This window comes from Lingula anatina, chromosome 3 (genome assembly GCF_051362555.1).
Source record: "Lingula anatina isolate TDL-2025a chromosome 3, LinAna3.0, whole genome shotgun sequence".
In the NCBI taxonomy this organism is placed as follows: Eukaryota; Metazoa; Brachiopoda; class Lingulata; order Lingulida; family Lingulidae; genus Lingula; species Lingula anatina.
The window spans coordinates 9,536,737-9,559,254 of NC_141769.1; the positions used below are offsets into that span (position 1 = coordinate 9,536,737).

Sequence of the window (22,518 nt, forward strand, 5' to 3'; positions counted from 1 at the left end):
GGTGCAGTTGAGATTATTACGCCAGGATAATACCAGGAAATGGCAGTTAAAATGGAAAATTAAATGACGGTACCAAACCGTACTTACAGTACAAGACAATCGAGTAAAATGCGGTCCCGTTTCCTGTTTATGACGTTATATCATCATAACGATGTTCATCACTCACTGGTATATACTGGGTTTTTATTTTAATTTTTTATTTCATGTAAAAATGAAATTCGTTGCGGGCACGGAAATGGTAAAAGACGGTGTAAGCGTTCCGAAGCGCGTGTCATTTCCGAGACAGATTTTACCTGCTTTCTTCATTTTCATTTTCCACAATTAGCATAATGCTTCCCTTCAGTTGCCAAGATACAGTGTCTTCCAAAAATCAGTTAGTATTTTTTTTGTGACCCAGTTAGCGGAAAGTCAAAAATTATTAAAAAAAAAAAAAGAGCATCTATCGTAAAGTTATAATTAGTCCCTACTGTTTTCAATGCAATCACGAATTTGATTTTAAGATGTCCTTTTGATTATTTCAACATAATGCACAATTTTTGGAGAACCTTTCTTTTTAAAATTACAATTCCCACGGCAGTTTTGTATTTTGTTGTCATTTACGACACTGTCGCGGTGGGAGAATGGTTTCTCGCTGACAAAATCCACGCCGTCGAATGGGAGAGGCAGCATCTCAGTTCACCGAAACGGAACGAAAATCGTTAAACTGCTTTTCAGATATTAAAATTACCTGAGCCTCAAGTGAAATGTGTAAACGGAAAACTAGTGTGTTCAGCACTAATTCCATTAAAATGAAAATTAAACGGTCGTTAAAAATTGCTCGTGGAGGAGAGAGCTCTTATTGGCGGAAAGTTAAAAATACTTCAGATACTGACTTATAAAAGAAATTGTCGTGACGTTATTTTATAACTAAAACTGCAACAGCAGACCTTTGGTGCTCAATACAGACATTCATAGAAAAGGTAAGAAACAAAATGATAATTTCACTCTAAATTAGTAAAAACTTGGTGTAAAAATATTACTTACCAAGCATTGCCTATTTAGAGTTAAAGCAATCTTCTCTAACAATTGAGCTGAACTTACAGCACAATTTTTCTGACCGCCACCTTTTGAAAATATATTATTTGAAAATGGATGGTTTAGCCGAACTTCAATAATCATCCTTCTAAATTTTTATTTGTGCTTTACCAGTACATATATCATTAACCGCTCGCCCTCACCCTATTTTTCTGAGGAAAACTAAAGCCCAACACAGGTGCTCTATGCCGTCGACATTGATGCACAGTATATATATTAGGTCCAAAAATTCACGTTTATTCCGTTGATTAATCCGTTATTGGTTTAAATTCCAGCCAAAGGTGTGCCGTACATTAGCGATCACTTTACCAATGGCTGTGAAAAACGTCCTTCTATTGATCGGACTAATTATCTGGATTCAAGTCACGCGAGGCATTCGCTTTGACGGTAAGACAGAAGAACTTATTTTGTACGCTGTGAGTGGAAAATATTGTAAAATTTTCACAGACCACATGAAAACAAAAATGATGCGATGTATTTTAAAACTAATTTTTATTTATTTATTTATTAACGTATAGACACTAGGCCATTCAGACTATAGATGACTTTTGAATTCCACAATACAAAATTTGTATGAAATGTGTATTTCACAAAAATAATGTAACTGTTTGATAATATCCTTGCCTGCATTTAATCTCATTAGTCTAAGACAATGGTGAGAACCATATTGGCATTAATAAACAGGGATGCTTAACGTACAATATGAGTAAATTTTTAACGACCGGTGCCTCTATTAAGGGCGCTCGTAAATATATCAACCCAATACAACGACTAAAGGCATTCCTCTGGTGTGTTTCAGCTGACCTGGGCCTGGAGGACATCGATGTGAAAGCCGAGAGCTCATCGCGTACCAGTCTCCTAATCCACACCTATCTAACCCAGTGTCTGTCGCAGAATCTTCAGGACCGGTTCCCCCCTGTTCCAACCCCGGAACAGCTGCGCGTTAAAACTAACGACAGATGCACAGAGAGGGTGCCCACGGTGCGTAAATGCAAGGGTGGCATCGCCCGCTTCGGGTACAACTCCGTGAAGAAGGCCTGTGAATATTTCGAATGGGACGGGTGCGACCAGAGCGGCAACCTATTTGAGTCGATGGTCGAGTGTCAGCTGTGGTGTGAGAGCCCGTGCACGAGTCGGAACGCCGTGAACGCCTGTCCGAAAACAGAGGACGGTGACTTGTTTTACGTGGATCCAGACACTGGCCTCTGCAAGGGCATAAGCTATGACCAGTGCGGGGGTCTTCCCAACGTGTACGAAACGACGGCAGAATGCCTGGCCGTTGTCCAAAGTTGTGCAAATGCAAGTGACGGAGGTCGCAAGAGGCGGGAAATTCAAACAGTGTTCCAAACCCGTGCTCACGCCAGAACGAAACGACAGCTTTCAAATCCCGAAAATTTGGACTTGGCAATTCAGACATTCTGTACTGAATTCGAGAAACATATACCAAATTTCAGTGACAGTATTTTAACACTCTCAGACAGCACCAAACCAGATAACAATAAAGACTTTGCAGGTGTGGTTGAAAAAGTGTTTGGGGTGGCGGAGACTAGCCTTTTTGACTGGCATCCTCTTTGTGATCAGTCAAGATCGGCTAATTCGGTCGCCACCCGACTGGCTGCGGATGTGATCGAACTAGACAACATTATTCACGCTAAAACTATAGACAACGAGACATATAAGTATACCGGAACGCCTCCTCCAAATCCAACAACAAGTCCTGATCCAGCTGATCCATGGTGGAGGTTATCTGACCAAGAAGACTCAACCTCCGACTCTACAACTGATCCACCCACAGACGGTGACAGTGGGCGCAGACGACGTAGACGGAGCGTCGCTGCGTGCGACTTCGGTTTGCGTTATAGCCATCTGAACTGGATCCACGCCGTCATCTACGAAGGTTGCAGGCATGTAGACGTGCACGTGCGCTTGAACTGCATCGCTGCCACATTTCACCCTCCGCCAGCAGGGTACCTCGAGCAGTTTTGTGAGTTGGCCAGGGAGGGTATCGAAAAATATTGGTCAAGAGCAGTGACCATCAGCGGTCTGTCCTGGTCAGTCAAGGTTCATACTCACGTGACTCCGTTCCTCTCCAAACCAGTAGTGATAAAGTTCTACGACACCCCGAGACTTACGGTGACGGCACAGCATGCGGACAACCTCCCGATGACAGTGAGAATGTACGCATTCTTGGATAACGCCAAAGAAGTGTTTGCCCGTGCTGCCGCGCATCAGTTTGGCCACGCGATTCTCTCGGCTGTGGATGGGTTCATTGAAAGCTGGAGCCATAAAGGTAAGAAGAAAAAAAATGCAAGATATGCTGTTTATGTCAGTACGTGCAGCTTTTGGAGCAACATTTGGGTTTGCAGATGGACAAAATGTTTTATTTTTGTATAACATGTATATATTTTCCATAAAATATAGACAAACCCATGTTTAAATTACGGCAATAAAGGTTGATTACTTTTAAGGCGAAGTTCTACATTATTACGGGACATGTAGTATGTAAATCTCCCCCTCCCCCGTATGTCTTTGCCCTGACGCTGCCAAGAGAGACCTACTAGAAAAGAAAAAATATTTGCTCAATTTAGGTATTTATTTTACCATATGTAATTAAATTTTATTCATATTTGTGTAATTTATTAAGTCAGTTATTTTTATTCTATTTTTTAACTTGAAGAATCTAGGGTTCGGTGGGTTCTAGGTGTAAGGCGCATCTACTTATCACCTGTCCTATTTACTGATAACATGGGTTTCAGTTATCCACTTACATAACTTAAAATAAAATTAAAAATTCTCACATCTTTTGTCTCTTACCAGTCGCAAGATGTTGCCTTTGGGATTTCTTATCAAAATGAAACAATAGCTCTATTAAATAGAATTATAATTATTAATGTTTTGTGAGTGAACTGAAATATTATCTTCGTCACGCAAGGCTCGGGGATTTTGGGCAGAAAAATTATTCTGACGAAATCATTCCAAGAGGTAGCGTGGCCGAGCGGTCTAAGGCGCTGGTTTAAGGCACCAGTCTCTTCGGAGGCGTGGGTTCGAATCCCACCGCTGCCACATTTTTAAACTAGAAAAGCACTCCGAGAGCGCAGACCTCCGCCAAGGCAGAAAAGTCTCCACCCAATGCCGTTTCACTCCTCTCCTATATTTTCATTCTAGAATGATTTAGTATTTGATTATTGATTAGTAATGATCCTGATCACCACCAAAAATAATCTCTTCCTTGGCCCACTGCTGACAGTTCCAAAAAATCCGTCCATAACTTTTTCTGTAATGTTGCTAACAGACAGACATATAGACAGACAGACAGACAAACTAACGGAACCAAAACATAACCTCCTTGGCGAAGGTAAAAAAATAAGCCGTTTTTGTGCTTTACTTTAAACAGAACATGCTTAATGCTTGAAATTTCAGAATGTGTAACTGAATGAATGAATGCTGAATTTGAAATTCAATAAATCGCGAAATAAGTCATGTCATATAAAAGTATAAAAATTGTTGCAGGTACCTCCACCATATTCGGTAATTTCAACTCCAACGCCCAGCAGTACCCGATCACAGGTGAAATAGACCTGATGCAGTATTTTTTGCCAAACACGCAGAGCTTGTCCGCCATCTTGGCTCGTACAATAGCAACTGAGGATGACGTCAAGAAGTTGGTCCATTCAGCCCTGCTGAAACTGCCCTTTTCTGGGTGTGTTGGAGATGTAGGGAGTCCGTGTAAAAACTCTTCAGACTGCACAGAAGAAAGATGTTTGGACTTCAGGTTTGTTCAGTCAACGTTAACGTTGCTAGCTATATGCACAATGTCCCTAAATGGTATAACGTTGATTTTTATTCACGTTTTTAAAATAATTTTTTAAAAATTCCAACGGCCTTAGCAATCATTCACGCCAATTTATTACATAATGAGCTAATTTATATGTGCATCCTTGGACATTAAGTTATGCATTTTGAATTTTGTAGGTGCGAACAAAAAAGCCTCTTGGTCAAATAGATTTAGTACTAGTCAAAATAGAAATAAAGCACATGATTAAAAATATTCACAACATATTTCCTCTGTATCTCTCGACTTACCAATCAGTAACTGTTAAATAATGTTTCAGGTGTGCTGGATGTTCCGTGGACTCCGAGTGCTCTCCGCCCAACACCTACTGTCACGCTGCGAATAACAGCCTTGTGGTTAACGAGTGCAGGGCGACCAAAGTGGAAGGAGAATATTGCACCAGAGATGAGGTAGACAAATACTTTATCTTATGAAATAACCATAGAATACGTCCGCAAATTATGTGATTTTTTTTTTTTTTTTTTTTTTTGAATTTTTCAGGACAGCTTTTCAGAAGGGAAATAAGCAATTGAATTGTTCATTGGAATAAAAGCAGTTAATTTCTAATTATTTACATTTGGTCTTCACGGGGATCTGCGCTCTCTGTGTACTCTATAATTGCCTAAGGCTGCATTCACAACAGCGGACTAACAGATCCGCTGGTAAAATATGGTCACATAATCCTAGTTAATGACAATAGATATACCGCGTGAATTACACAAGCATTGAAGTGGGTGGGCCATACTTGATCCGCGCATACGTACGTCCGCTATTGTGAAAGCGGCCTTACTTAAAGGGACCTTTGCTTGGTGAAGGGTTTTTAATTGACACTCATTCTCAATGTATAGTTCCATCTGAAGAAAACAGAGAAGTGAAAATAGAAGTGAAAGATATATTGATATATTCGCGAATTCTACTTTTTCTAAATCTGTGGTGACGGAAAGTGATAAATCTAGCTTTTGTGTGAATCATGGAAAATTAAAAAAAAAATACCTTGCTAGTATGGGGGAAATGTTCATATTTAGTAACGATTTTAAACTGTTTTATTAGAGAAAGTTTTAAAATAACAACCATTTTGGATAATATTTGCGCGTTATTCATACTAACAAAAATGAGACTGCGCTAAAAGGGTATTACGAGATGTACGTTTATTTTACTGACACATTTCCATTCCACCTCAAGTACATATTGTCACAACGCCTGGTAACGAGGGTTTTGCGAATTACTTTCAATGAGAATGCTGATTTGTCGTGTTTCATGTAAAACATTTAAGTATGCCACTATAGCGTTTATCTAATCATGGATGTAACTGAACTGAAGATTTTATTGAATGGCTTAAATATTTTTAAAACATCAAACAAATCGTAACGAAGGTTTCTTCAATTTTTAAAAACAAAGCGACACCGCAAGAGTAGACCCAAGCTATTTATTGAGTTTTTGTTGAATAATTTTTTAATTTTTAACATGCTACACTGATGTAAGCATAGTTTAACCTGGAAAACAATTCTTCCGTTCGCTTACTTTTAATAAAATAAAAAAAGCTAAATGGAGCTATATATTGAGAATGAGTGTAAACGAATGAAGCAAAGAATAAATAAAAAGTATGAATATATATCATATATAGAAATCATAAGAAGTGATTTTAAAATATTTTCTTTACTATTTGAGTTCTGGTAAAAGCATTTTACATTTCATTATCAAAAGTTTGAAATACTTCAAGGGAAAATGGGGCTCAATTGAGACCCGAATTAATCTGGCATCAACATTAAAGAAAAAAAAAAAAGAAAAAAACAAGAAGAAAAAATACAAATACTCTTGTTGATATCTTTCTACAGTAATAATTTTCATTACCAGATGTGCAAGAAAGGGTTGTGCGACGGACTTCACTGCGTTGAGTGCAAAGAAGACTACCACTGTCTGGCTCACCAGTTTTGCAAGAACAAAGCTGCTCCATTCAATATAAATTACTGCGCCGATAAATTACCAGTAGGGGGCCAGTGTACTGGTGATAGCGACTGCTTGAGCGGCAAATGCTCGGGCTTTAGGTGTGTGAGTTGTGAAAGCGACGGAGATTGTTCCGACGGATATTACTGTAGGGTTGCCTCAGGCACGTGTGCTTTGAAAAAGGAAACGTGCGACAGTTGCACACGTGACGGCATGTGCAAAACAGACCAATGCCACGAGCTGGTGTGCGTCGAGTGCACGTTAGATTCAGCGTGCGCGGTAGACCAGTACTGTAAAAATGACAGCGCTTTTCAGTGTAACGTCTGCGCCGAAAAACTTCCCAGAACAGCCCTGTGTAATCGCGGAAGGATGTGCCAGAGCGACAAATGTTTCGGTTTTCCAAATCGGTGTGTTGACTGCCAGGACGATTCCGACTGCACGCTCCATCAGTATTGTACTTCCCTGCTGAACCCGTTCATAGCAAACCAATGTGTGGAGAAGAAGAGCACTGGGTTTTGCACTCGTGCTTCAATGTGTAAATCAGGCACGTGTAGACTCCTCCCGCCGTTGTCGTGCGCACCTCACAGATATGGACCATAGCCCAAACTATTTATGACATTATATGTGCAGTATTTTCAGCTAGACTTTAGAAAAGCAAATTTCAAAAACAATTACAGTGGATAACGAAAACGTCATATCATTAAGCTTTCTGTAGCATTAACCATGCTTATAAGAACAGTATAAATACGAAACAGTGTCAAATTATATGTATTTATGACAATTGTGCCTCTACGAAGAAGAGTTCAGTTAGCTTTTTTACTCTTATAATGTCAAGGCTTCAAGTCTATTTCAGATCAACAACCTGGAAGAAAAATTGACCAATTGAAATAAAATAAAGATATGTAAATAGACTTCTACGACATCGATATAATACAAAGAAACAAAAAAATTTATTCATTTTATTATTTATTTATTTATTTATTTATTTATTTTTATTTATTTTATTTTTTTTTTTTTGCTTAAGGCAAAGTGGGCGAAGTCATGGACAAGTGACTGTAGGGGGACATTTGCTGTCTGTTTTACGAGAGAAACTACTCGTGTTAAAAATCTCCTTCACATAGGTTTATATGTGGCATGCATGTCTGCTTTATTCCACATACTAAAGAAAAACAATCGAACTTGTTTTGTAGGATTGAAGAATCCTACGAAACTCTTGGGCATCAGAAAAGGCTTGATAACTAAACCTTCTCCCAATTTCTGATTTTAATTTATTCTACTTCAGAAGGTAAGCAGAAGTTACCTTACAATAAATATATTTTTTCGGTAAATAACGTAGTGGCAGAACTGTGTGTTACGATCTACATGTATTTCCTTATCCGCTTAGATAACGTAGAAATACGCATTGCCATGATATGAGAAAAACGTCTCTCGTTATTAATGCATTGGGATCAATTTGCTCATTTGAGCTGTTTGAGTAACAGTAACATTTTTGTGTTGTAAATTGTGTTTTCAATTTCAAACAAATCTCCCTCAAATTAACGTTTAAACGCATATTTAATCACTACTAACAGAGCAACAAACAATGCTACTGAGTATTGTGAAAGGCTTCCTTCAAACATTAAAAGACATAAAGTTGAAAATTAATAAATTACTTGCTGGGCGATTTGATTTTTCTTAAATAATTTATGACTTATGTACGGCAAACTGTTTATATATTTTTAAACAATGGGCGGTGTTCTTTTCTTTTTTTTTTTTTCAATTAAAATATTAAAAAGATTGATTAGAGAGGAGCACGCACGCGCGTGTCTCGAGGCGGGATAAGTATGACGCGCGAGGAAATCTTCCTTTCTGGCAATTATAAATGTTGACAGGTGTGAATATCTAGTACAGTATTTTGCATAAAAGTAACGAAAAATTTATTTTGACCAAAATAGGCCTATTTGAAACTGTGGAGAACATGATGGCATTGGACCGGGTAAGAGAGAAGTAATTCGTTTTACTTCGGGTACAGCTTTTAAATAACTTTTTCAATAGCGGAATGATCCTTATATCTCACTCCTAAACTTATTAAAAACAAAAAAGTAGTTGAGCTAACGCCAAAATATTTGTGCTTGATTTTGTTCTTTTGTGTGTTCCTGTTGGCTAGTCTTTTGTAATTAAAGGAAATAAGTAGGCCTATAGATAAGTAGCCCACTTTCTGCAAGCAACATTGTCATTATATATATATATATATATATATATATATATATATATATATATATATATATATATATATATATATATATATATATATATATCTTCAATCCTACGGAATAATTATTATATATAGGCCCTACGTACTCGATCGTAATCACGTAATTTACATGTAATTATAAGTAGGCCTACTGTCGGCGTCACGATTTGCATAGTCTATATGTCGTACACTTCTGTCTATTTAAACTTGTAAATTAAGAGGTTTTTTATCGTGATGTAAATCCTGCTTCGTGAAAAAAAATAAATAAATAAAAATGAAAAAAAACGACGACGACAACAACAACACAAAAAAAAGAAAAAAAAAAAAAAAAACAAACAAACAAACAAAAAAAAAAAACAAAAACGTTCAAATCTGATGTCGAAACCCGACTTTGAAACAACAAATGATATTCGAGAGTTGATAGCGCTACAAACAAGCATTTTGCAGTCAGTCACTATTTATGCCACGAGTCATATGACCGAGGATATGTATGTTTTGTTAATTTTTTTTTCGGTAAAATACTTGTAGGCCTACAGATATTTACTCGCAGAATGTATGCCAAATAATACACCGAGAACTATGGTTTGAGTTTCATGATAATCTGCTACACCAGGCAGACCAGAAACGGCTGAGGAATGCGTCAATTTCAAATTCTAAACTAGGAGAGCAGGTAAGATTCTAATGAAATTGGTTGGTTGAATATTTTTAAGACCACTGAATATGTTCGTAGGCTATTTCAGGTGTAGGCATATGTTAATAATTGTAAGAACTTCACTTGGTTGCTACAGAGGATTTAAACAGCTTGGTATGTTCGCTGTGTAGGCCTCATAGCTACGCAACCCCGTTGAAGTGTAAGATTATTATTTTTTTATGCGTTACAGTTGTTTTCTTCCAGAAAAGAACATTTAGGCCTACCCATCAACCGAACTTTTAAGTTGCGCCATTTTATGTGCTCATGTATGAGAGTTAGGCCTACAGGACGTATCCATTTGTATAGTCATTGATGTCAACCATATGCTAATATATATATATATATATATATATATATATATATATATATATATATATATATATATATATTTATTTATTTATTTATCTATTTATTTGTCTGTTCTATGTTATAGTTACTAGTATTGTAATTGATTGTACCTTTATGTGAAGGTGTTTGTAAATAAAGAATCTGAATCTAATCTGAGTTGAAATTGTTAGTGTATTGACTTAAGCTATTTTCGATGCGGGTCGCATTGTTTCCGTATGTTAACTTAAGCAAAATGATTAATATTCTCCGTATCATGACGTAAATGTGCATTTGGCTTTAGGCCTTACTGTAGAAAATATGGAAAGAATAGGGGGCCTATAGGGCCTACTGGCTGAGAAGAGGGTATACAGGGAAAATCATGTGGTTTGGTGTGGGGGTTAAGCGACCCGCTGTGCCCCCTTTCCTTGGTTTGTCATTGCTCGTCTATGCAATGCTGAGGCGCTGGGTTCTTAGATTTTTCAATGTGCTTCTTCGTATGCGGGGGTGTCGTAGGAATTCAGTGCAGTCGTCACGTTATAAACAAACAACAGAAGTACGTCACATTTGCTAAGACGGAAGTGTCGAACAACTGCTGCCTCGATTTCAATCATCTGGGCAGAGAATTTAGTCCTTAAATTTCCAAGCAAATGTTTGTATTTATGAATCAAATCCAAAGTAAGGCGGAAAATGTAGCGTCTGAATACGATTATGGCTGCATTTCAATTGAATATATCCAAATTCATATAATACATATACAAATATTCATCCGCCTCGTGAAGCGGAATAGTTTAAGTTTAAAGATGGCGGGAGAAAACGGCGACTCAATCCGTGATTGAGAAAATAGTCAGCATTTTATCTACCTCCCGTATTGACAGACTGTATTACGGGTAAGTTTTGTAAAAACTATGGATTAATTTCGTCATCTGACATTTATTAAGTGAGATGTTTTGAGGTGACCTTCCTAAAGAGTGTTTTGATATATGGGCGGCAAGGTGTTTGTGAACGAAGACTGTCGAAGTAAATGCCTCATGTTGTCTTGGTCGGTACATTATCCTTTCTGTGCCTGGTATTAGCGTGGACCGAGTTTATGGTACAGATGGAGAGGGAGAAAAGGAAGACCTGGGCTTTATTCAGATTGATATCATATATAAGCAGGAAACTAAATGTACTTGATTATTCGCGTTCTGTGGTGCCGCAGGAATGCGATGGAGGGGGGGGGGGGGTATCAAGTTATATCACAGAAATATATCCATTCTATCACTTTGTATCAAGACAGTTCATTAGAGAGTCATAATTAGGCTTCATTGCAGAATGAGTTCCAGAGAAAGTAGCACAAGCCCTGCCAGAGTGGGAGGGTTGAGAGGTGGTGGGGAGAAGGGTTCTCCCAGTCCTACACGTAGTCGACGGAGTGAGTCCAAGTCACGCACCCCAACACCCCTCAAAGGTTAGTCATAATGGCCTGTGCATATGCGCTCATTTGTTTACATACAGGCAGGCAGTAATAATATGGACATATAAAGCTATATGGCAGTGGCTTATTCCTGCTATGGGTACCTTTCACAAAGTGTCAAAACTTAATTGTGAAGAAGTAAAATTTTTATCACTTACTCTAAATGCTTTAAGGTGAAGTTATTTTAGTCATATTTCAGTATCTGAAGATATTGTACTTGCTTTGTCTAATTTACCACAAAAACTTATGTAGTACTTGAAAAAGTGTAAAATTGACTGAAACTATGTACATTGACGTGTTTACTTCATTTAAGGCTGCTGTATAAATTCCAGGTTTGAAGTCGGAGACAAAGAGAGCAAGCATCCCACCTAGTCAAAACTTTACTGAGTTGAAAGCTGCTTTGAATAAACCTGTCAAACAAATGGACATGGGCAGCCCACCTGCTCCACCTAGGAGAGAAACCAGAGCTGCTGTTTCCCCACTAAGTCAGTCCAGACAGAAAGTTCGACAGGTGGCACCACCTACAATTAGTACTGATCTATCACCCTTATCTAGTAACGGGACAATGCCATTAAAGGCAAATAAACTTAAAGAGAAACAGGGTGGTGGTAGCATTTCTTCTATGGTGGGAGAAACTCCAGTGAGAATGAAGGCAAAATCTGGCAAGACCGATACATCCAGTGCTGGTGAGCGAGATGATGAGTCCACTGACACTGACACCACAGAAATCTACTTTAAAACTAGCATAAGGAGAAGTCCAAAGTCCAGAGCTGACAAACATCTTTTGAATGGCAATGCTTCTAGCTATTCCTCCTCTTCATCAGATGGGGAATCTGTCTATGATGATGAGAAGTCAGACCGTTCTCAGGTGAAAGTGAAAAAGCGGAAGTCATCTAAGGGTTCTCCAAAATCCCCAGTGGCTAAGAGATTGAGAACATCAGACATGGATAAAAATGTGAAGGTTACACCAACAAGAAGAGCCAAAACGGAGGGCATGGCGCGCTCGGCAAGCATGAAGAAAATACGTAAGAGAAGAATCATTTCATCTGTGTGCAGTAAGTAATATATCTAAACTTTTCCATATGGAATAAATTAAACATGAAGAACAATTAAATCGTTGAGATATAGGCCTTAAAAATATCTGTATGTGTTCTGTAGATTGAACATATAGCTTGAAAGATACATTGCCTAAAATTAAGTGTTCTATCAATTGTTTTTTTTTTTTTTTTTTCATTAAGACAAAAATGTCCTTACTTTTTTCAAAGTCACGTGATTGCCTTTTTTTTTACTAGTATTTGAGCATTTTCATCTCAAATGTTCTTTTAGATGGTTTAAGAGTGCATCATTGACAGCGTACAAGTTTCAGCTTGGTCACTAGGTTTTGATATATTTGGATTCCTTTGTGATTTCTGATTTTGGCCAAAAACAAGATCTTGTGATTTGCTATTTAATTCCATTAATTGTTTACAAACATAGATGGAAAACATGTTGGTGGTGACTCCACAACTTGCACAGAAACTGAGCTTGATACTGAAAATGAGTCGGAAAGTCGCAGGAGGAGTAAGGCTGGGTCTACGCACAGTACAGACAAACCCCAGGACGACAAGACTTTCTGGGAAGGACAGGAAGTGTTGGTGACTTGGAGTGACGGCCTGTTGTATCTGGGAACTTTACTGAAGGTAATAGTTGCCATAATATATGTTAGGCAATAGTTGCCATGGCAGCCCCACAGCCATGCTATCACATTTATTTGAAGTCTAATTTGAACTGAAAATTTTTGTTACTTGAGTGATATATGTTCTTTTAATTGGACTTCAGGTGGACTCCAAAGTAGAGAAATGTTTTGTGAAGTTTGAGGATGACTCCTGTTATTGGGCATTGTTTAGGCACATACAGAGAGGTAATATTTTAACTTCAATATACACAGGTATTCAAGACAGAATATCTATAATGACTCACCTTGCTTTGAATATTTCCATAGGAATTTAAGATATTCTGTTACAAGTTGAGTGTCATCATGCATAATTTTTGTTTAGGTTCTATTATTTATCATTTGGCCATTTCAAAATTAATTTTGGACAAATCCTGAGTAATTTATCAATCAAAAGTAACCACAAGAATATAACTGCTTACAAATTCCTGTAGATGAACTTATATTTTAGATGTTTTGCTAAACCAAAACCTAAAAAAAAACTGATCTAGATGCTGACATGGTAAATCAGCACTTATTTTACAATAATGAATAGAAAGTAATTCCAGTTAAATTCACAGGGCCCAGCCAGGGAGAGATCCATTGTTGTACTTGCCAAGGTGAAACCTCCGAACAACCCAACGAGATAGTGCTGTGTGACAACTGTGGTCTAGGTAGGTGTCTCTAGTGTTGTGTGACAGCTGTAGTCTGGGTAGGTGTCTCTAGTGCTGTGTGACAACTGTGGTCTAGGTAGGTGTCTCTAGTGTTGTGTGACAGCTGTAGTCTGGGTAGGTGTCTCTAGTGCTGTGTGACAACTGTGGTCTGGGTAGGTGTCTCTAGTGTTGTGTGACAACTGTGGTCTGGGTAGGTGTCTCTAGTGCTGTGTGACAACTGTGGTCTGGGTAGGTGTCTCTAGTGTTGTGTGACAACTGTGGTCTGGGTAGGTTTCTCTAGTGCTGTGTGACAACTGTGGTCTGGGTAGGTGTCTCTAGTGTTGTGTGACAACTGTGGTCTGGGTAGGTCTCTAGTGCTGTGTGACAACTGTGGTCTAGGTACTCTAGTGTTGTGTGACAACTGTGGTCTGGGTAGGTGCCTCTAGTGTTGTGTGACATCTGTGGTCTGGGTAGGTGTCTCTAGTGCTGTGTGACAACTGTGGTCTGGGTAGGTGTCTCTAGTGTTGTGTGACATCTGTGGTCTGGGTAGGTGTCTCTAGTGCTGTGTGACAACTGTGGTCTGGGTAGGTGTCTCTAGTGCTGTGTGACAGCTGTGGTCTGGGTAGGTGTCTCTAGTGTTGTGTGACAACTGTGGTCTGGGTAGGTGTTGTTGAACAACTCGGGATTCATATCTCAGTAGCCTTTATTTCACATCATCACATCATACATAAGACAAATGGTGAAACTAAAAAATAATGAAAATAAACACAATGAATAAAAATCAAAATGATAGTGCTAACAATGGAGTACAATTAATGGTGAACATGAGCAAAGTAAAGGCACAATTTATGATACTATAATGAACAAATAAATAATTAAATAATAATAACTTACTCGAATTGCAGCTACATAAACTTGGAGAAAATCCTGTTATTCAAAATAAAAAAAAATGTATACATATACGATGGGCTTGCCCCCATGCGTATCTGTGATAAAATCATACGATGGGCTAGCCCCCATGCACATCCGCTGCTAAATCACGAGTGGTCTCCACCCCAGTATGATCTGCTCATTACTCCCAAAAATAATTGGCCCATAACAATGGGTCACTGGTAATATAATCTCAAAACTTATACAATACTACTGTTCCCTAAATGAAACAAACAATGATAAATACTGATAATAATATCCTAATTGCAAATAGTAATAATAATAACAATTATTATCTAAATACACTTGTTTTACTTTTCAACTTATTTTGCTGCATGGGTCGGCAACAGGTGTCTCTAGTGTTGTGTGACAACTGTGGTCTGGGTAGGCGTCCCTAGTGTTGTGTGACAACTGTGATCTGGGTAGGTGTCTCTAGTTAGTCTATGTTGGTGTGATTCTCTGGTGAATTAATGGTGTGATTTAGATGAAATGTATGTAAGGTAATTACTCTCTAATCATGAACAGGTGTAGAGAAAATTGGTAAGTTAAAATTGCCTAAATTAGTGTTGTTGATAATATTAGAAGGTAATTGAATAGTCCAGATGAACAGATTGAGCTTGTCTGCTTTATCAGAAAGTGAAAATGATGAGTCTTAAAAACTTAATTTATTTGAATAACAGTGAATGCAAGTGAAAATTTAAGAAATATTTTTATTTACACTTTAAGATGTTTCTGCGGTATGATCTTAACTGCAAATTGTTTTAGTACTGAAGTTCTTGACTTGTTTAGGTTATCACCAGGAGTGCCACATCCCACCAATAGAGAGTGATATTCTGAAGCCTGATGTCCCCTGGCTGTGTAGGCAGTGCGTATTTGCTACCAGTTACAAGGTAAATGAAATCACTGGGCTCTGATTTTATTTGGTTGGTTTGGTAAATTGTAACAATCTAATGAATACTTTGTTGACAACTTGACAATTCTGATGAATTTGTCTCAGGCATGATTTAGAGTGATAAGAAAATGTATTTAGAAGTGGCAAGGTAACCTTACAAACAAGGATCATGGAAGGGGGGGGGGTTGCTTCTGGTGGAAAAATGCCAAGAAAAAAAAATAGGATTTCCAATTAAAAAATATATATATATTTCTAGTACATTTTAATAAAGTTTTTTTTTATGTCTTCCTTTACCTGTTTCTGAAGTAAAATAGTTTTTGTTGTGCATTTTTGGTAAGTCTAATACAGAAATATTTAGTAGTATAATATGATTATTAGTTAAAAGTACAATATGGTTGTATTTCAGAAAGGAACGTATCAAAGAAAAGGTCCCTTGAAACCAGTGAAAAGAGTTTTGCCATATGCTGTAAGTAGGCTATAGTATTTGGTCTTATGTTTCCTATATCATTAAATGTGGACTTGATGACTTGGTAATTCGAGTTTTTGTGGTAGCAGCTTTTGATGACAACTGTTTAAATAAAAAAAAGGTTTAAGGGATAAATGTGTGTCATTATCTCCAATTTGATTTTAAGAATTTGTATTTTTATGCTGATCAGCTAATGATGGCCTAAGTTAAGTATAGATGTACATTATTATCTTGGCAACAAGTTTAACATGGCTTGCAGAACATATTCAGATCATTCATCAAATTGCAAGCTGAAGCAATAATTTTTGATCCCTCATTTCTGTTACCGTTGGCAGCCAACCTAAAAAAAACTCTTCTCAGGAGATGACGAATAGCAAGTTCCTACAACAGTCTGTGCCATAAACTTGTCAGCTTACTACCCATTCTAACCACTAGTATAGTAAAATCTATTAGTGCCAATCAGGATTCACTGGTCTGAATAAAATTGTCCATAAGACTGGTCATTACCCCCTGTTGCATTAATTTTAGCAATAACATAATAATATTATTATCATTAAGAATAGTCATGTAACAGTTATGTTTTAGAAATAAATTAAATCAGATCTAAAGCTCTTTTGAAAAATATAGAAAAGATCTAATGACCATGTTGAACCACTGAATTCACATATTCTGAAAAAACAACTGGTCCAAACAAAATGTTACTGGCCGGGGGTGTAGGACCAGTGGTTAACATCACAGACTGCTGGGATAAAAAAGGTTAAAAAGACCACTTCCCACACCAGCTCTGTCATCCTTGTTTATTGACAATATAGTCTCTGTCAAACAGCCAGCACAGGGTGATATTGTTGTCATTGTTGACATTGTCATTGAAAATGCTGTTGTTTTTCAGATGAGTACATTAAACTGGGACACCCAGCACAAGACCAACAGTGACCAGCGATACTGTTATTGTGGGGGGCCTGGGGAGTAAGTTTGCTCTCAAAACTTCTTTCAGTATCTTGGGATGCTGCAACACTGAATGTTTCAGTCAGATGTGAAAGTATAAAATGATTTAGCTTTTTCAACACAATAATGTAAAGAGGCATTGTATTTATTAATGAGTGAAAACAATCCTGCAAGGAAAAAATAATAATGGTCTGTGTTGAAATGATGTTACCAAAAATAATCGAAATTAGTATTAAAATGGATGTTTTCTCTTTCAGTTGGTACATGAAAATGTTGCAGTGCTGTCGTTGTCGGCAGTGGTTCCACGAGGGTGAGTGCTCACCTCATCTGTGAAGCAGTAACCAAATCTCAGAATACCTTTTGAAGTAACTTATTATAGATTTTGCTAGGGTGTTGCAAGTTATATATAAATTGGAAAAAAAGCTTTCTGACAAATTGATCATTTTAGATGAACATAGTTGGCACTGAAACAAATTGTGCGGTGCAGTTCTATAGAAATTATTATTAAATTTATTATTGTTATTATTATTATGTTCACAATTCCTGTGTTATTCCAGCATGTACCCAGTGTTTGAGCTACACCTTGCTGTATGGGGACAGGTTCTACATCTTTGTTTGCACTATGTGTAATGGAGGCATTGAGTATGTCAAAAGACTGGAACTCAAATGGTATTGAAAACTTTTGATACCATTTTGTGGTGATAAGACAAAATAATCATCAAATTAGAGTAAAATAAAACATTTCTCTCTCTAAAGACAAGGTAGAACATTTTAGCTTATGTAGAAAACTGTATGGGCTGCCATCAGCCTATATGTTATAATAATTTATATATATTAGATTATAACTATTTTTGTGAAATGGCCTGTGTTGTTTTTCATCTGTTTTATGAATGTACATTAGTGTATCTAGATAAAACATTTGATAAAGTAAGGTATTTGTTGACTAATTTTTATTCAACTGTGACTTATCAGAGTGCTGACCTTGACCCTTTGACCTTGCCCTCATTTTAGGATGGATGTGGCCCAGCTTGCCTTGTTCAACCTTACACTGCAGCACAATAAGAAGTATTATGACTTTGATGAGAATTTTATGCCCTGGATAAACCAGAACTGGGAGAGACTACAGGTCAACCATGTGAGTGTGATATTATTTTTAAAAAAATTTGGCTTGCTTTTGTAGAAGAATAATATATATTAGTATCGGATTTAACATATTGGGGTGGCCACATTGAATTAATTTCAGCTTTTTGTGAAATTTTTATTGGCTCTTTGAAACCAGATTTTGCAATTCTTCTAAACAATAAATATTTATATGTTATTCCAAAAACATATTGATAAAAATATAGCATTATGATGCTGTGATGGTTGATGTGACTTTGTTTTCTCAGGACTAATTATTGCTGTTTGATGATTGTCTTTGTTACAGTGTCTTTCACTTTGCATGTTGGTTTCTGTGGATTTATTGAGGCAGTTATGAATGCTGTAAGCTTGATAGGAAGAAAAAATGGTTCTTAAGAAATAGGCATTTGGTTTATTTTTTTGGGCAAATATTCTGCAAATAAGAAATCCAAAATTCTCATTATATTTATATTATTAACTTCCCAGCTGGACAGTACCACCCGTGGTGAGAGGGCCAGAACCTTGCTGGAAACACTGCAGGGGAATAAAACAAGGTATTGTAGTTATACCAGGTGTCAAAATGAGCATTTAGCTTATTGCCTCCTTTAAGAATTACCTAAAAATTCTTATTTAAAGAATTACTTTGGTGTAACATTTTTTTTCATTGGTATAATTAGCTTCTCTGAATGTGAAAACTTAGAATTTGGGCATGGATTGAATAAGTTTTTTATCAAGCTCTGATTGTTTTCTTTTGAATTACCCAAAATTTGCTGAAAACTGAGGTGAATCTCAATCTCTTGAAAAACAGTGAAAAAAAAACTATTTTAGTGCCTTGGATAGACTGGCAAAAGGAGTGTTTCACTCTGCTGGGCAGAAGGTGATGCCAACATGTTCTTGTTGTCTGTCTTCACAATTGGTGTTAACGTTATTAAAGGAGTAGATTTTATATAAAAATTTCCATTTTGAAATCTAACCCCATTTTACTTTATTAATAGTACTCTGTGCATTGATTTTGGCAAATTATCTGTGTCCATATATTCAATACAGCTGTTGTCGTTTTTTCAGGTTTGCGTGGGGGCGTGAAATCAAGAAGAAAGTGACTTTATGGGGTCTGAGGGTGCGCCTCCCTCCCCCAGCTCCCACCGTTATTCTCCCAGAAGATGGACAAATAACAGATGAAGTTATGAATAACTTGCAAATGAAAGGCAGAAAAACAAAAACTTTTGTGCCAATTGAAAGGTATGATAAATCAATCAGAAATTTGGCAGAAGACGATGGTGAAATATATTTCTTTATCTTTACACTCTATATTTTATGTACAAACAGCCATGTTCTGAATTTTCAGATTTGTATGATTACTCTTTTGTGTTCTGTACAGTCTCTACATATTTGCCAAAACTTGAAATAGAAACCCCAGCTTCAGAATTAAAAGGTACTCTCCATGGGTTTGAAAATCCCCTGCTTATTTTTGCCATCCACAGCTTCTTATAAAACCTTGCATACACTAAATGAAAACGATTTAACCCCTTAAATAATTATTTCTGGAGCATACCTGATGTTGATATTACCATTGGAGCTTGAGAAGCTGGTCACTTGATATATTGACTGGCCAGTCATTCAAAAATAAATTAACCTTTAATCCCATGGAGTTGCCCTTTAAAAATAGATAAGATCTAGGATAAACTTATTGCATTTTTCTTACTATATTCCCTTCCTTTTTTAGCAACTCGCCCATACCCCTAAAGCACCCAAAGCACCCTAAAAGAAAGTGTGACAGTGAAGATGTAGAGGCAAGAACTAAACTAGCCAAGGATATGTTGATGAAGGCATATGCAAAGGTAAGTGAAAGGTCATGGCAAAGTGATAGGTAGACCAAGGTTTGTTACAGTAGTTATTTATTATTATTCACCTAGAATAGTTCTCAATTTTGATAATATGTTGGCATATCAGGCCACCCAACAAGCTCATGTACCGATTATACGCTGCTGGAAATCTGAAGATTATAAATAATTCTCATTTACTTTCAGGGAAATATGCGCAGGTTTATCAGTGCCAACACTACCTACAAAGGTTACAACGGAAACATGTCTGTGTATGATTTCCATGACGAGGACTCGGATGTTGATACCAACAACAACGACGATGACGAGAGCGAATATTTGGAAACTTCATCTCAGAGTGCTCTTGATTACTTCATTCCTCGCCCCAGTAGCTACGAGGGATACAATCACCCTTTTAAGACTGTTGTGGAGAGAAATAAAGAAATAGAGCAGATAGAATTAAAGGCGAGGATTTTAGATTGGTACCAAAATGGGGCCACTGAGAGCGAGCAGTCGCAGGAAGAGGAAGACGAAGGGGAGTCCGTTTTTTCAGATCTCCAAACCGGGCAGACCGTCATGGCGTCAGCTTCGTATGTTGCTACTGGCAGGACGAATGGACTAGTCGCCACGCCCCCTACCTCAATAAACGGCAGCCCAAGGAAGAAACGCGGGCGAAAATCTCGAGCTGAGAAGCTTCGCCTCGAGGCCCTGGCTCATCTTGAGGCGCAGGCAAAAGAGGTGCCACAGTCTCCCAACAGGGGGCGTTGTCGTAGCTTATCACAGCCACCTGTCCGAGAACAACAAACTCAGCTATTCACCAACGCCGTGGATCCAGCTCAAATCAACGGCGTGCGCAAAACTGAGGTGAATCTCAATCACTTAAAGAACAGTGTAAAGAACTATTTTGGTGCCGTGGATAGACTGGCAAAGGGGGAGCGTTTCACTGTGCTGGCCAGAAGGGTGACGCCAGATGGGAGAGTGCAATACCTCGTGGAGTGGGAAGGCATGGCGCCTTAAAGGAAAAACTGCCATAACAGTTAACTGGAAAAAAAAACAATACAAAGATTTTTTGTAGTGGCTATAGACCTGTGACTTAAAACAAGTACCGTGAAGGTTGTTATTAATGATGTTTTAACGCAGCCAAACGAATTGTGCAGACATTTTTTTTTTTACAATACCTTCTGGTACTGCATCAAAATGTGGCAGTTCTTAAACCTGGTTGGGACTGACGATCTCTTATTCACCATGAGAACGAACACTTCGTATAACTGCATATATTTGAAAACGAAACTATTCACAGTTATATCAATTATAGACAGATTTACATTACAGAGTCTAGTGAAATGGCACTCGTTTATACTTTTCTTATGGTATATAAATATTGATAATCTTCTTACAGTAATACAGAAAAACCAGCGTCATTTTAAAGTATTAAATATAATTTGTACGTCTGTTGTTAAAGGCGGATGTATTTCACTTCTGTCATGGAGTATCAGTATTCAGTTATAGATAGTGAAGTACAAGTTGAATATATAACTTAAAATTTCAGCTGCAATAGTATCTTTTTTCCCCATATAACTTCTTAAAGTGTGAACGGTTCTGAAATGTAATGTTTCCATACAGAAGTAGCATCAGACTAATTGACTTCCCCAATTCAAAATGTTCGTCAGTTTTTTATCATAACATTAGGAATTTGTAATGAATCAGTTTTATTTTAAAGAAATGAAAAATAAAATTGTTACGATGTTTATGATTAGAGTATGATTTGTATTTTCGTTGAGGCAGAAATTGACATGAGAACGAATACTTTTTTATCACTGCATATATTTGAAATCGAAACTTTTCATAGTAATATCAATTATAAACAAATTTACATTACAGAGTCTAGTGAAGTGGCTCTCGCTTTTATCTTTCTTATAGTAGATAAATATTAATGAATTTTTTTACAGTCGTACAGAAAAGCCAGCGTCATTTTAAAGTACTTAACATACTTTGTACGTTTATTACTAAAATCGGGTGTATTTCACTTTAATGATGTATCAGTGTTCAGTTATAAAATAGTGAAGTAAGTTATAAAAAAGTTTAATATTAAGCTTTAATCCTTTGCAGTATCGATTATATATATATATATTTATGATACATAATATATGATTAAGAATATATATCGGTAAAGCCCTGTGGGTTTACAAAGTCACCAGCTTTACCATGAGTTATATCAGAGCTTTTCTGACCTGGAAGAAGTTAACGAGAAACTTGTTGTGCTCCTGTGAAAGTCTGTGAAGAGCACTCAAGGTCTCTATTTAACCACCTCCAGATCAGGAAAGATGCAATCGCTCATTTTCCCTTTTGATACCATTTTTGCCTGAAATTTCATAAACTCAGCAGTGAAAAAAAAGTGATACTCATCTTCTACTTTTTCATTACAAAACATACACATTCTATCTTCCAACTT

The 22,518-nt window shown here is 37.2% G+C and overlaps 2 protein-coding genes and 1 non-coding gene across 5 annotated transcripts; all 3 read left to right on the top strand.

The window, feature by feature from the left end:
• Nucleotides 1-810: 810 nt before the first annotated feature.
• On the top strand, nt 811-7,450 carry LOC106174474 (uncharacterized). The gene is made up of 6 exons (XM_013556049.2): nt 811-959; nt 1,350-1,461; nt 1,874-3,364; nt 4,585-4,846; nt 5,187-5,316; nt 6,761-7,450. The coding sequence occupies exons 2-6, from the start codon at nt 1,386-1,388 to the stop codon at nt 7,448-7,450; spliced, it is 2,649 nt and encodes an 882-aa protein (XP_013411503.2). The 5' UTR covers nt 811-959; nt 1,350-1,385.
• Trnal-aag (transfer RNA leucine (anticodon AAG)) lies at nt 4,056-4,137 on the top strand. Its single transcript has one exon. It is a non-coding gene; the product is annotated as a tRNA-Leu (tRNA).
• Nucleotides 7,451-10,797: 3,347 nt separating the features above from the next.
• LOC106156835 (metal-response element-binding transcription factor 2) lies at nt 10,798-21,816 on the top strand. 3 transcript variants are annotated; one of them, XM_013532260.2, is made up of 16 exons: nt 10,798-10,988; nt 11,412-11,545; nt 11,884-12,606; nt 13,028-13,230; nt 13,370-13,451; nt 13,823-13,915; nt 15,614-15,714; nt 16,123-16,182; nt 17,072-17,148; nt 17,385-17,437; nt 17,685-17,796; nt 18,139-18,262; nt 18,733-18,800; nt 19,312-19,485; nt 19,970-20,084; nt 20,274-21,816. In XM_013532260.2, the coding sequence occupies exons 2-16, from the start codon at nt 11,413-11,415 to the stop codon at nt 21,081-21,083; spliced, it is 2,928 nt and encodes a 975-aa protein (XP_013387714.2). In that variant the 5' UTR covers nt 10,798-10,988; nt 11,412; the 3' UTR covers nt 21,084-21,816. The 3 variants fall into 3 exon arrangements, with proteins under 3 accessions (XP_013387714.2, XP_086864956.1, XP_013387715.2); XM_013532261.2 differs by having other exon boundaries at nt 10,857-10,988; nt 11,400-11,545; XM_087008830.1 differs by lacking the exon at nt 11,412-11,545 and having other exon boundaries at nt 10,846-10,988.
• Nucleotides 21,817-22,518: the final 702 nt, after the last annotated feature.

Coding starts and splice junctions, on each gene's coding strand:
- LOC106174474 (XM_013556049.2), top strand. CDS start 1,386: ATGGCTGTGAAAAACGTCCTTCTATTGATCGGACTAATTATCTGGATT. Junction 4,847..5,186: donor GAAAGATGTTTGGACTTCAG/GTTTGTTCAGTC, acceptor ATAATGTTTCAG/GTGTGCTGGATGTTCCGTGG. Junction 5,317..6,760: donor AATATTGCACCAGAGATGAG/GTAGACAAATAC, acceptor TTTCATTACCAG/ATGTGCAAGAAAGGGTTGTG.
- LOC106156835 (XM_013532260.2), top strand. CDS start 11,413: ATGAGTTCCAGAGAAAGTAGCACAAGCCCTGCCAGAGTGGGAGGGTTG. Junction 13,231..13,369: donor ATCTGGGAACTTTACTGAAG/GTAATAGTTGCC, acceptor ATTGGACTTCAG/GTGGACTCCAAAGTAGAGAA. Junction 18,263..18,732: donor AGAGACTACAGGTCAACCAT/GTGAGTGTGATA, acceptor TTAACTTCCCAG/CTGGACAGTACCACCCGTGG.